We start from the raw sequence: 14,909 nt of genomic DNA, 5'->3' as shown, positions 1-14,909 counted from the left end.
ACTTTTTCTGATTCTTTTAAAATGACTTTCTCTCCCCTTGCTGCTGTGTGAAATACTGACAGAGGGAAGACAAAATGACAACACATAAAACTGTAATTCTTCCAAGTCTATTGATCAATAAATGTCAGTAAACATTGATTTCACAACACACACACAAATGGACAAACATTTCCATCTTTAATAACTGAAATTTATAAATAGGCAAAGAAAGAAAAATGCTTCTTGAGAACTAGAGTTTGATTTAAGGATATTTACTTTGTATGTTTTGACACGTGATGTCCAAAATTTGTGTTTTAAAACTAACTTTTGAACATCTACTGTGAGTAAAATAAATTGTCTGGACATCCTCTCCCTTGTTTGCCCCCCAAAATATATCATAACTGTGGACATTTAAATCAGTAATAGAAAAATATATGTCAAAAGTTGTAAAAAAATAAAAATCAAATTCTGCTAAGCCTGCACATAAAGTGCTGTCAAACTACAAAGTAAGCAAACTGAAAGAAAATTAATCTCTCTGTAATTGCCTTGAGTTATGGGCTTCTACCTTAGTTGTAGCATCAGCAGAAAAAACTCTGACAGATGTTTGACTGTATCACTAACCTATAAAATGAACCTTGGTGGAGATCACAAAATACATTTTCATAAACCAAGCATTTCATTAAAAGTTTCAGATACTAGTAATTGTGTGTGCCTCCATATACATAGCTGGTGAATAGCACCTGAGTAAGGGGAAGCAGCATAATTCACAATGTGATTTATAGTTTTTTGGTTAGAAAAAATAGAATGCCATTGTAACACTGACAGACCCTGGTTGTCTGTGGGTGGGACTGAACCTGGGGTCTCTGAAGCTTAAAGCATAAGCCTTTACTGCATGAGCTAAAAGCCAACTAGCTGTTAGCTAAGGCTGTAGAGCAGACTCATTTTATCTCTCTTTCTAAATGGTCTTGATGCTACTAGATGGGACAGAACACACACAGGAGGTGTATGGGTTACACCAGGTTTCAGAAAGCAGACTGCAGACACACTTCATTACTACTAGGATTAGAGATTGTAATTTGTGCAAAAAAAATCCAATTTTCAAAGTAATGTCTCTGTGAACCAGATTTATTTCTCTATAATGATGAAAGTATACCCACACAAGCCCTATCCCAACATTCTAAAAACACAAAGAGCAGAATTCAGGCCAGAGGCAATTCTGAAGATATAGACATGATGGCCATATAGAAAAGATTCACAACAAGCCTCAGGGCAGTCACAATAAGCCTGAGGGAAATAAGTGAAAAGTAATTCATGGGGAGGGGGTGGGGAGAGGAGGAATTAACTGCTCATACTCCTCATAGGGTTCTGTTTTAACTATCAGCTCAGGGAAGGGACTTGTGCCTCATTGTGAAAAGCTGAAAAGACCTCCGTTTACTATGTAATTAAACAAACCAACCACTTTAGGATGCATTAGAATAGCATGAGAAATGGTAAAGAAAATAGAATGCCATTACGAAAATCAATGATATGCCCTCATTAGAGCACTGTATGCAGTATTGGTCATCTCACCATAATAAGGATACTGCAGAATTAGAGAGGATTAGGACAAGAATGATAAGAACATTGAAGGGCATAGAAAAACCCTCATACGAGGTGCGACTGAAAAGACTGGGATTGTTTACTTTAGACAGAGGCAAATAAGAGGGTCACAGTAACAATGTATAAAACAATAAATGATATAAAACAAGTAACTCAGTTTCCGTTCTTCCTATGTCATAGCACAAGAACAAGGAAACTTCAATGAAAAGTGGCAAATACAAAACATACAAAAAGGAAATAATTTTTCACACAATATATAATCAGACGTGAAACTCATTCCCACAGAATGTTGAGTCCAAGATCTTAGCAAGGTTCTAAGGAGGACAGGATGATTATACAGATCAGAAGAATTTCCAGAGTTATAAGAGTTAATGCTGAAAGAAGAGTTTTAGAAGAAGTATGAAACCTTTTCAGGGTTAAGGTGATCTTTGACTATTAGGGATGAGGATGAGACTTTCACAGCAAGTAGATTATCCCAAATTTACCTACTGTCTTGCATCTTCCACCGAAGCATCTGGTGCTGGCCAGAGACAAGCTATTGAACTAGGTGGAATGGTTCTAGTCTAGTATGACATCCTATGTTTCTATGTTTTTAAGAAACATTGTCATAGCCGATAACACAATATTGCCACCTCTTGAGATTTTATCCTAATAATTTTTCTTAACTTGTTTCATGAAAATATGAAAGGTTGTCAACTCACACATTTTCTGATATTCAAAATGGTCACCATCTGCTATTACTGTCAATGAGACTGAAGCCAGCAAGATGGCCACCATTTTCCTTTGGTCTACCTGTAAGTGGAAGTGAGACTGCCTTTGATAAAAGTTGGCTGCAACCTCCCATCCTTAAAAAGTAATATAACTTCTATGTGTGAGGATGAATCATGATGCATTCAGTCAGTGGTTCTCAAACTATTTACTATCCAGTCCTCCTTTTGTCAAAGAAAGGAAAGTAGGAGGAGAGACAGTTAAGATAGTAATTCCCCTATTTCATAGGTGAGGAGAGAGTAAGTAGAGACTCCATCTGAGTAGTCAGGGAGAACCCCCTCAGCAAGTTTGCAGATGACACTAATCTGGGGGGCGAGGTAGATACGCCTGAGGGTAGGGATATGGTCCAGAGTGACCTAGACAAATTGGGGGATTGGGCCAAAAGAAATCTGGTGAGCTTCAACAAGGACAAGTGCAGAGTCCAGCACTTAGAATGGAAGAATCCCATGAACTGCTACAGGCTGGGGACTGACTGGCTAAGTGGCAGTTCTGCAGAAAAGGACCTGGGGATTACAGTGGACAAGAAGCTGGATATGAGTCAACAGTGTACCCTTGTTGCCAAGAAGGCTAACGGCATATTGGGCTGCATTAGTAGGAGCATTGCCAGCAGATAGGGAAGTGATTATTTCCTTCTATATGGCACCGGTGGGGACACATCTGGAGTACTGCATCCAGTTTTGCCTTTGTCCCCCTACCCCCTCAAAAGGATATGGACAAATTGGAGAGAGTCCAGTGGAGGGCAATGAAAATGATTAGTGGATTGGGACACATGACTTATGAGGAGAAGCTGAGGAAACTGGGCTTATTTAGTCTGGAGGAGGGGGAGGAATTCGATAGCAGCCTTCAGCTACCTAAAGAGGGGTTCCAAAGAGGATGGAGCTCGGTTGTTCTCAGTGGTGGCAGATGACAGAACAAAGAGCAATGAAATGGTCTCAAGTTGCAATCGGGGAGGTCTAGGTTGGACATTAGGAAAAACTATTTCACTACGAGTGTGGTGAAGCACTGGAATGGGTTACCTGCGTGGGGTGGGGGTGCACTAAAGCAGGGGTTCTCAACCTTTTTCTTTCTGAGCCCCCCACCTCCCCAACATGCTGTAAAAAACTCCATGGCCTACTTGTGCCACAACAACAGTTTTTCTGCATATGAAAGCCAGGGCCAGCATTAGGGGATAGCAAGCCGGACAATTGCCAGGGGCCCCATGCCACAGGGAGCCCTGCAAAGCTAAGCTGCTCAGACTTCGGCTTCAGCCCTGGGTGGCGGGGGCTGGGGTCTCTGGGCTTCAGCCCCAGGCAGTGAGGCTTACGTTTTCTGCCCTGGGCCCCAGTAAGTCTAATGCCAGCCCTGTATGACAGACCCCCTGAAACCTGCTCACAGCCCCCACAGTGGGCCTCAGATCTCTGGTTGAGAACCACTGCACTAAAGGTTTACCTTTCAACCTGAAGTTATCACATACACATAGGCAGAGGAGTAGTGGGAGTTTAAAAAAAAGTTAAGACTAAAAAATGTGATTTCATGGTTTTTTGAAACCTCAAATTTTGGGGGACTGACTTTTTTTAATATCAAAGTTAGCAATACTGATAACATTTTTTGCTGGATCTTTTACCAATTTTGCCTCCTGGAAAAGGATTTCATTCAATGTAGGGGTATGGCTTATATTACAGCAGCACAACACCACTGCTGCAGCTGTAGCACCATAGCGTAGATGTTTCCTACATTGATGGAAGGGCTTTTTCTAGTTGTGTAAACAGATAACACTGTACATAAAAACTACCTATCTAAATAGATAGGAAACAAGCTGAACTTAAAATATAAATCAATAACTAAATCTTATTAAAATATGTAGAATCTGTTTGACCCACATAAGGTAGTGCTTAGGTTTATTACACAGGAGGGCCATATGAGGGGACCACTGCTGTAGGTAATCCACCTCTCTGAGAAGCAATAGCTTGGTAAATGGAAGATTCCTGCTGTCAACCTAATTGCATCCACATCAGGGGTTAGGTCAGGGGGTCTCAAACTTGAATCACCAGGAGGGTCACGTGAGGACTCATACGTTGGCCTGAGGGCTGCTGCCTCTGCCCCTGCCCGCGGGGTGCAGCACGGGGCTCAGGGCAGGGGGTTGGGGTGCAGAAGGGAGTGCAGGGTATGGCAGGGGGTTGGGGAGCAGGCAGGCGGCTTAGGGCAGGGAGTTGGGGTACAGGAGGGGTTCAGGTTCCGGCCCAGCACCACTTATCTTGAGCGGCTTCGGGGTGGCAAGGTCACGCACCAGGGCCAGGGTAGGCTCCCTGGCCCTGGCCCGGCCCCAGCCCTGTGCCGCTCCGCTCCGGGAAGTGGTGGGTATCCTGTCCATGCTGCCCCGGGCGGGAGGGGGAACAGAGAACTCTGTGAGCTGTTTTTGCCTGTGATTACCTCCTCCGAAGCTTCCAGTGGCCGCGCTTCCCCATTCCCGGCCAATGGGAGCTTCAGGGGAGGTAACCACAGGCAAAAACAGCTCAGAGTTCTCTGCTTCCCTTCCCCCTTCCCCTCCCCCCGGGGCCGCAGGGAAGCGGTGCGGGGCCCTCAGCACCACAGGGTTGGCAAATGCGCGGGCAGGATCCAAAGCCCTGAGCAGCCGTAGTTTGCCCACCCCTGGCCTGGAGGTAGGCTGGGGCCACGGCGCGCTGGGGAGGAGACAGGGGGGCTGCGGGGAGCTTGGCGGGCCACGTGTTTGTGACCCCTGGATTAGGTCAACCTAACTACAGTGCTCAGGGTGAAAAATTATTCACAGCCCTGAGTGACACAGCTAAATTAAGCTAAATTTCAGGTGTAGAGCAGGCCTTAGACTGACAGAGTTCAGAGAAGAGCCATGAGAAAGACTAATGGATTAGAAAACAGATCTTACAGTGACAAACTCAAAGAGCTCAATTTATTTAGCTGAACAAAGAGAAAGTTATGGGTGGTGATAGCCATCTAGAAGTACCTACATGGGGAGCAAATATTTGATAATGGATTCTTCAATCAAGCAGCCAAATGTATAAAAATTCCAGTGAAGGGAAGTTTTAACTAGACAAATTCTGTCTGGCAAAAAGGTGTAAATTTTTAACAGTGAATGTACTTAACCACTAGAACGATTTACCCAAGGTCGTGGTGGATTTGCCATCATTGGTAATTTTTAAATAAAGACTGGATTTTTTTTTAAAGAGATTTGCTCTAGTTCAAAAGAAATTATTCTGGGGAAGTTCTACGACCTGTGTTTCATATGAGGTCATACGATCACACTGATGCCTTCTGGCTGTGGAATCTATGAACGAACAAGAGCAATTACTAAAAATTAGAGACTGGGGAAGTTTAAATGCAATGAAAACTGTGTCATTTCAACTTTCAGGGGAAAGTAAACCATGTCTAGTTTTAAATTGTTCTTGAACATCAAGTTTTAGAATAAAATGTTGTGTTGCCATTATCTCAGATATGACTTTCAGCTCTTTTGAGCAGCCAGCAATTTTCCTCAACTGTTTGGCTAGTGTTAAGATTCCCCAAAACTGCAAGTCTTTCAAAGACTTAAGCAAAAGAAAAAACCCACAATGACTTAATTAAAAGTCCTATTAAGAGACAGCAACATTCTAGCAAGCATGGTAGTACCATGCAGGATATTCATGTTAGATTCCAGGGCCGGCCGAAGGGAAAATGATGCCCTGGGCGAACTTATATTTTGGTGCCCTTACCCCTATGGGCGCGGCATTCCCCCCCTGCCCATGGATGTCCCCCATTCCCCAACCCCACAAGGCTCCCCACACTCCCTCACCCCTGAACTGTGCCCCCTGCACTCCCCTCCTGCACCCCAACCCCTGCACTGTGCCCCTTTCAACCCTCATCTCCCCCTCCTGCACCGTTAACTCCAGGACTGTGCTCCCTTTGCCCCTAACCTCTGTACCTAGCCCCTGCATCCCCCACCTGCACCCACGTGGGGAAACTGACCTGGATGCACAGAATAGTTGGCATTGCTGCTCACCACCCCCTGCTCTTCTACACATCCCTAAGAGGCTGTGTGGGAGGGAGCAAGGAGCAACAACAGGGCTCCCTGCATCCAGGTCACTTCCCCCCCCGGGATGCATAAGGGGATGACAGGAAAGCACTAGCCCAGGGAGAGAAAGTGACCTGGCTGCACAGACCACTTGGCGTTGCTCCTCACATGCCCCCTCAGAGGGCACAAAGGAACATCTGGGAAGGTGGGGGGACGGGCAGTATCTGTGCATCACTGCTCGCCTCCTCTTCCCTCGCACCCAACCATGTTCCTCTGCCAGGAGGAAGCACGGAGAAATCTGGGTGCCCCTACATGCAGATCCACCCTGCCAGCCGGGAGCAGCTTCTGACTCTACACTGGCAGTGCACACCTCTGTCCTGCCACATGGTAACCCCTTGACCATGGCACCCCCGGACAGTTGCCTGGGTGGCCCATCCCTAAAGCCAGCCTTGTTAGATTCCCAATTCTGATCTTGCAGGAAATGGAAGGTGTTCTGGAGGCAACATGCTCGGCCTCTGGATGAAGAGAGGAAGGGAGGGAAGAGCAAGTGAGTTAAGAATCTGGTCTACACCTAACTCCCATTGAAATATATGGGTTATGTTACTTAACAGCAAGACCCACAGCAAACAGGAAAGCTATAGTGACCACCTCTTAAGAGACTCCCGTTCAATTTGCCTTGATAAAAACAACAGAGGCTACAATCATAGAACTTTAAGTAGTACAAGTTGAGACAGGGGACAAAAGTAAGATGAACCATGGGCTCTGACAGAGGATTGAGGACTCTCTGAAAAGACAAATATTTGTGTTCTGAACTCCAGAAATTCAAACCATACCAACTCCTCACCACCACTGCTGCTACAAACACAACCCCTTGTTTTAGTTCTTAGAACAATTTCAGTGCAGTGTGGCACTTCTCACTTTGAACTTTATTTTTTTAAAATTACATACGAAACACAATATTTAAACAAACTTAGTCATAGCCCAACTTTGCTATGTATGTAACAAACACATTACAACACTAAAAGTTACAGGAAAGATGTAACTTTTTTCACTCCTCCTATAAATCTTAAAAATGATGATTAAAGGTGATTTGAATTTACCTTCAAAACATTTTGCATTCTCACTGTTGAGATTTGCACTGCCTAGGCAAGTTTTATTTTAGCCAAACAGCTTAATGGATAACACCCCTGTCAGTAGAAGTGAAGATTTAATCTACAATTCCAGTAACTCCCCTGAAAGAGCTCCAGATAAATTAAAGTTACAATCTGTATACTTTGCATAAGATCAAAGGAACTCCCATACCAGATCAAACCCTCTACAACATCGTGCCAGAGCAACAATTGCATGCATACCTGATGCTTTAGAGAGAGACCAACACAGCCAACCCATACATAAAAATCCTTGTAGGTCACAGAGGATGGGGGGAAACCAGCAGACAAGGTAGGAGAAATTCCTTCCTCAATCCCATGCAGTTTAAATCTTGAAGCACAAGACTTAATTTTTACTGTGCACTGGAACCTTAAATTCATAGCTGCAAATTCTAATGTGGTAATGAAGTTATTATCATGTCCTATTTTAAATTCAGAAGTAGAGACTTAAATTTGCCTTGGCATTGCATGTATTCCTTTCTCCTTACATCCTCTTCACTCCATTTTAAAACCAGTGTCTGAGATGACCCATCATGAGAGCCTGGCATCTGTTATGTTGGACTTGCATAGTGCTCTCTCAGTAGTAATAGCAGGATGAAATTTACCAGTACTGCATTCATCACTGTCATGCTGCTTCTGCTCACTCTTCCAACTGAAAAAAGCTAGTGTTAAGATAATGGGAGGAGAAGTGATTTTCTATTTATGAGCTCTTAGGGATATAATTAAAATAGCCACTATCAGTGAAAGATAGTCTACATGATTGACCTGATTGGAATAGTCAAAATGTTATTTTAACTATACTTTCTTTACACTCACCAACTCAGGCAGCTCCTACCATGCCAAATACATTTTAACTTCAATTGCAGGGCTGAATCAGGTTAGCAGGTGCCATATATATGAAAACTTAACATACGGCAAAGATGAAACATAACTACCTTTCATTATCACTTATTTAGGAAGACAGGAACAGTTGGCCAAACTACGTTTTAACAATGAAAACCCATTCAACACACCCCAGCCTTTCTTTACTATAAAGTATTCTGTAGCATAATATATTTCTGTCCTGCTTTGGAATTCACAAAACAAGGCAGGTGTCATGGATCGAGGAGCAGATCTAGAATTGGCAGGCTGCTGCTAGAGCTGCTCTACTAGATGGCCATGACAGCAATCTTCCCAGTGTGTTTTAGGTGGCTTTATCATGCTATAATATAAGCACCAACACAAGAAAACCAACAAACGACATCAGTAATTTATCTACATAGTAGTGAGAGACCAGGAGCAGGCCATGCCTTCTTTACATTTGAGAAATCTGATATCAACTATAAATGGCAGATTTGTTATAATATTAAAATGAGTGTGTTTTTAGAACAAATTTTGTTTGTGCTAGATGGAAGACACTTCTATGCGAAAAAAAATTATTGCTTGTGGATACTGGATGAAGAGGAGAGCTGTGAAGAAAGCTGAACTGCAGCACTTCCTGCTTTTTGTTTTTATAAAAAATGGGGTTGACAGTGTTAGAAGTCTTGTATTGAAGAAAGCTGGTTAACCAGTCATCCATGCCAACATAAGAAAATAGTTGGTAATTATTTGATCTGAACACTGTAAAAGAGTTATATTAAATCTATAGGAAAGCATTAACTTTTTTGGCCCAATATTTATTTTAACTGCCTTGGAATGGAAGCTACAAGAATTTATCAATTGACTAGAAAAACTGTCTAGTTTCATTACTTCTGTATCTTTTTTAAATGCTTTTTTAAAATTTCTACAGCAATACTCTTCAGTTAATCATAATAAAGATTCCCTACAGTTCTTAAAGCAACAATATACTTTCCCCGCCTCTTCTAATAGGGGAACCATACCAGTGTCACAAAAGGTTGTATTACCTCAGGAATGCAGCACTCTGACAAAGATAATGGAAGGTTTTGTTAGATTTTTGAAGGTAGTATGTGAAGCATTTAATTTTGATAAAAAATTTGAAATGTCAAAAAGTTCTATCTTGTTCTTTCATGGATTCCTGCCCCAAACAGATTGTATAGCTCTCCAAATTCCAAGAAAGCCTTATAATTAATAATCTATTAAATTCATAAAAGTTTGTTCAGTATTAAATATAAACAGTATAAATAAGTTGATATCAAGAGACATGGAAAATAACTTCATTGTTGTGTGTTCAGGTTGCATTTCACATTAACATTAGAGAATGAATCAAAAACCACACCAAAAAAAATCAATTTTTCTGAAATTTTACCTACTATTTGACAAAAACCAAAGACAATATAACTGAGAGATTAATGAAACAACAACATTTTTATTTTGTGTACTTGATAGCACACTGCAGAGTCAGTTTCACTCTTTCCCCAGTTTATCCTGCTGCTTTATGTGGGTCTTTCACACAGAAATAGAACAGGAAAAATCTATTTATAAAAAAGAAATGTGATTGTAATACCAAAAATGCTGGTAGGGGGACTTAAGAGCAAGTCTAGTATCTGCTAACTACTAATGGATGGGTAAAGGGGAAGCAGAGTATAACTAGTGTATTTATTAAAAAAACCCTATATACTATACATGCAAAATATTGTATTTTGATGGACTTCACTCCATCCATCATATGTTTGCTTTCTTAGATTTTAAGCTTTTCTGGGCAATCAGTATGTGTACACATTCCCATTTATATAGTGCACAGAACATTGTGGGCATTTCTAGTACACAAAAGAAATTTTTAATTATTTTGTATTTGACTAGATTTCAAGTTTACTATATTCCTTTATTACTATAGTAGGTGTAAAAACTGTTTTAAATTATTGAAATACTCTGACAAAGGAGGGTCCCCACACCTGTTTACAGGCAAGACTGCACCTAATATACTGAAGTCTTTAACGTGAAGTTTACACAATATTGCTGAATTTATAGTATAATTAATCCTTCAGTTAGGTCTCTTATAATTAATTATCAGAGACTGAAACTAACATTTCAGAACTATGGTGTAATCTCATTGCACTATTAAACAGAATAATGCACTTGACATTTAATATTCTCTCAGATGAAATAATTGTTACATCTCTATTATTAGAGCTATGGAGACGGTGCTATAAGCCACTAAAGTTCTTGAAACCTTTCTTCCTTCAAATTGCATATATATTCATACTTCAACATGTGCAAACGTAGGTGCTTAAATACAAGAAAAGCTGTCAAAAGAGAGTGTTTGAAAGAGAGAACAGGAATTACCTGAAAGAAATTCTTGTATCTGGAATTGGCTAGCAAGGATGGAGTCAATATTTCAGTATAAATGTGATCTCCTGATGCGACAAATGTTTACCTTCTTGAACCCATAACAACTAGCAGTAAGTCCCACTGAAAATTGTGAGAATCTTTCACTGTTTTTAAAAGGCATGTTTTGATGCTGTTTACACTAGTTATTTTTCCTCTGATGTGGTATGGAATTGTTTATATTTGCTACAGTGGTGATGCCTACATACGAGGGAATAACATGAAGTAAAGTACATTTTAGTTTCATACCTTGACAAAATCCTAGAGAGAATGCTACAAAAATCAAATTAATTCAAGTCACTTGCCAAAGTGAATATATCATCTTTCCTATTAATCTTTCTATAGCTAGATTGGTGGTTCATCTGCTAGTGCCATATTACTGTCAAGTAATGTACACTGCCTTAAATATAGACCAAAGTCTACAAACAGTACAGAGTAGGTCTAGATACCTAAACAATTGTTGATTTTTAGATTGCCATATTAGTAAACCATTCTCTAGAATGGAAATCTTTTCTTTAATATCTTTCTACCACAAATGGGAAAGACAGATTTCTTGAAGCTTAAGTGGCTAACTAAAAGCTCCTTTTCTCTGTAACATAACTGTAAAAGTAAACCTATCAACAGTCAGTCTTCACCACCAAGTACAGCAATTCACTATTTACCCATGAAGCCTCACATAACAATCCTTCTGAAACTAATTGTTAAATTTATGTCAAGATTACAAGATCCATCATCACCATTACCCTTACCTATGCACACTCTAAAAGCTAGCAAGTGTACATTAAAAGTAGTAAGTACAATGTATTCTGAAGCACATAAGGAGGCATCTTAAAATATGCACATGGTAGCTTTAATTCTGAATGCCTTTGTGTAGGTGATATATATTATATCAAATGCACTGCAGCCATTGAACTTGCGCCTCTGTTCGCATCACAATACCTGTTAATTGGAAAGCTCTGTAAAATCGCAACTCTTACCAAATAGGATACAGAATAGGACAAACATTGCAAGGGCACAATGTATCATCTCACACAACGTGCAACCATTCAAACATGAAAAGGAGTACTTCTGGCACCTTAGAGACTAACAAATTTATTTGAGCATAAGCATTGGTGAGCTACAGCTCACTTCATCGGATGCATTCAAACATGTTTTCTCTAGTATAAACCCCTGAAACACATAGAAACACACATACTTTCTACATTTTTGCAGTGCAGATATTCACGGGTTTTTTTTACTAAGCAAAAACAAAACAGTTCCGCAATTTCAAGTGAAACAAGTCAAAGGAGAAAGGACTCATTTTTATTAATATTTAACTTTAAATATATTTGCCTTTACTTTCCCAGTAGTTTAAATGTAAAAATCTAAGACTTTAGAGAGATTATTATCTAGATTACACAAAGCAGAAGCACTTTTAGGCGGGGGGTCAGTACGGAGGGGGTGATTTAGAAGAAAAGATTCAAATGCACTCGGCTATCGTTCTTGCACCCAAAGCGAAAGACTGCTGGAAGGAAGGGTTAAAGGTTTAACTGCACTGAAATTGAATGGCTGACACATCCGGTCCTGAGTCCTCAACCACCAGGGCAAATTCAAACTTCAAAGCCTCTCAGAGCTCAGGCAGAAATAAATCAACCCCCCCCCCCCAGCAGCTGTGACTCCCATGTAACTAAGACCCAGGACTCCCAGAGCCGAGCACACACAAACGGGGTGGCAGGGCAAAGGCACCACAAATGCAAGAATTGGTGCCAAGGCTACAGTGCTTGGAAACACAAGCTCAGCTCCATTAACCTGCAGCTCCTCCTGCATAAGCCAACTAGGCACTGAACACAGCCACATTAAACTACTGGCCACTCACCACCCACGCGCCCGGCTTCTCTTACAGCCTGACAGCTCCCCTACAAACACGGGGGGCTGACGGGGGTACGACCCCGCCCCAGTCACCCGGTAACACCGTCCCCCGACGCAGATCCCACCGCCTCTACGAGCAGGCTCGGCCCCGGGCGGCAGCCAGCAGCACGTCCCCGCTACCTGCCCGTTGGGTGGTGCACCAGGCTCCCGGGGCTCGGGCTCCGCGCAGCCGGGGGGGGCCCGAAAGCTCGAGCGGCGGCAGCGGGCAAGGCTCCGGGCGAGCTCCGTCCCCGGCTCCGCCAGCAGTGCCCGGCCTCACCGCCACTCCCGCCCGCAGCAGCCTCCCCCGCCTCCGCTCCGCTCCGCTCCCCTCCCAGGGGCCTTCTGCCCCCAACATCTGCCCGCGTGAGGCGCTGGGGTCCGCACCGCCGCCCGCTCGCAGCCCGGCGCCCCTCACCCGGCAGGGGGAGACGGCTCCATCCTCCTCTCGGCGGCGGCAGCGGCGGCGGCTCCCGCGGGGCTCCGGTCCGGCAGCGGCTGGTGGGGCGCGGCGCAGCGGCCAGGGGAGGACGCGGGGCTGGCGGGGCCGGAGCCGCCGGCGAGGCAGCGGGGCGGCGAGAGGTCGGGGGGCTCCGGCGAGCCGGCCAGGAAGAGCGGCGCCTCGGGCAGCCGGTCCAGCTCCACGCTCCGCACTTTGCGCAGCTGCTTCCGCCGCCAGTCGGAGCGCTGCTCCCGGCAGCCGCCGCCCGCCGCCCGCAGCAGCCCCCCGCCGCTGCCGGGCACGCTCCCCGCGCCGCTCTGCAGGCTCCCGGAGGCGGCGGCGGCGGCGGCGTCCGCGCTGCTGCCCGAGGATAATCCCGACGACGAGGTGCGATTCCCCGCCGCCGCCGCCATTTTCTCTGGCGGGTCACATCGGGCTCCGGAGCGGCGGGGGAGGGAGGCGGGGGATGAGCCGCGCTCCGGCCCCTGCGCCAGCGGCGTGGGCTGCGCAGAAGGCGTACGGGGGGCCCGTGGGGGCGCCGCTGGGAAGGTGAGGCTGGGAGCGGCCGCTCGATGCCGCCCGCGGGCAGGTGGTGGCAGGACTCGGCTGTGCCCACGCCGGGCGGTGCCGCGGCTCGGAAGAGGGGGCCGGGCCGGAGGAGCCCGCACCTGTCAGGCGGGAGCGCGGGGCCAGCCGCCTCTGGGTCCCATGCGAGGATGGAGCCCGGGCTGGTGGGTCCGGGACCGGCGGGCGGCCCCTGCCTCCCCCACTCCTCGCAGACCGAGGGGCTGATCTCTGCCCCTGGAGGAGGGTGTGGGAGGCTCACCCCGAAAGTCTGGACATTGTGTCACAAACTAGCCTTGCCCCGCTCCCCCAGACCGGCAGAAGAGCTCCGTGCAGCTGCGAAACTTCCCTCTCACCGGCAGACGTGAGTCCAATAAGAGCCATTTCCTCACCCACCTTGTCTCTCTCTGATGCTGGGAGCGACGCGACTACAAATACGCTGCAAACAACATTTTCAGCCCAGCACGTGCAGTGAACCACAAAGATCCCCCCCCCCCCAAAAAAACATATTCCAAACATAGACAAACGTGGGTTTGTATCAAAAATGGCGGGGGCGGGAGGGAAATAGAAGCTCATGATTTTGGTGCAATGCCCCTCTAACAAGACCATTTCGGATAGTTAAAATAGGGTGGGGGTAGGAGAGAAGATTCAGACACACATGGAATGGAAAACAAAATCATCCCACAACATACAGACTACATGTAGCAAGTTGGCACATCTGTCTAAACGCCAGTGCAGGCGGCGTATTTTGAAGGTTATAAAATAAGGTGGATAAAGTATCAAGCACTGAGGGCCAAATGTTGAGAAAAGGGAGCCTGGAAGCTTTCAGGGAAAAGTGCACAGGTGCAACTGCCCATATATTTGAATGCTTGTTTGATTTTTGCATACTGTTCAGGTGCCTAACTGGCCATTTACACATGTGGATATTGGTACACAATCAGATTTTCATTTTTGCTTGCAGGCCTCCCACTTTCAATATTTGGCCCTAATCATCTATTGCCCCTTTTCATTTGATACTATTTCCCCCTCTTGCTATATGCTTAGAAACTAACTCCCAAGAATGCTCTAATCCCAATTTATATTTTTTGTAGTTTGCATTATAATATGCTAAACATATTAGACCATTCACTACACCTCAGACTACAGCTTCAAGATTGGTATGTGGCTCCACTCATCTATCCCAACACAGAAATTTCACAAATTGCCTAAAAGTTATTGTACATATAGGGTATTACCTACTTTCCAATGGTATTTTAAT

The 14,909-nt window shown here is 44.4% G+C and overlaps 1 protein-coding gene across 2 annotated transcripts in view; it reads right to left on the bottom strand.

Annotated features, from left to right (window-relative positions):
* MAP3K1 (mitogen-activated protein kinase kinase kinase 1) overlaps window positions 1–14,061 on the bottom strand; it is a 95,623-nt gene extending 81,562 nt beyond the window's left edge. Inside the window, exon 1 of one of the 2 annotated variants that reach the window (XM_073343966.2) lies at window positions 13,064–14,061. In XM_073343966.2, coding sequence (XP_073200067.1) covers window positions 13,064–13,500 — 437 coding nt within the window. In that variant the 5' untranslated portion in view covers window positions 13,501–14,061. The remainder of the gene's footprint in view (window positions 1–13,063) is intronic. The other variant, XM_073343967.2, reaches the window with a different exon arrangement.
* Between the last annotated feature and the right edge of the window lie 848 nt (window positions 14,062–14,909).

Source organism: Lepidochelys kempii, chromosome 5 (genome assembly GCF_965140285.1).
Source record: "Lepidochelys kempii isolate rLepKem1 chromosome 5, rLepKem1.hap1, whole genome shotgun sequence".
In the NCBI taxonomy this organism is placed as follows: Eukaryota; Metazoa; Chordata; order Testudines; family Cheloniidae; genus Lepidochelys; species Lepidochelys kempii.
Note: the sequence above shows the minus strand (reverse complement) of the source record. Positions and strands in the feature narration are given on the sequence as shown.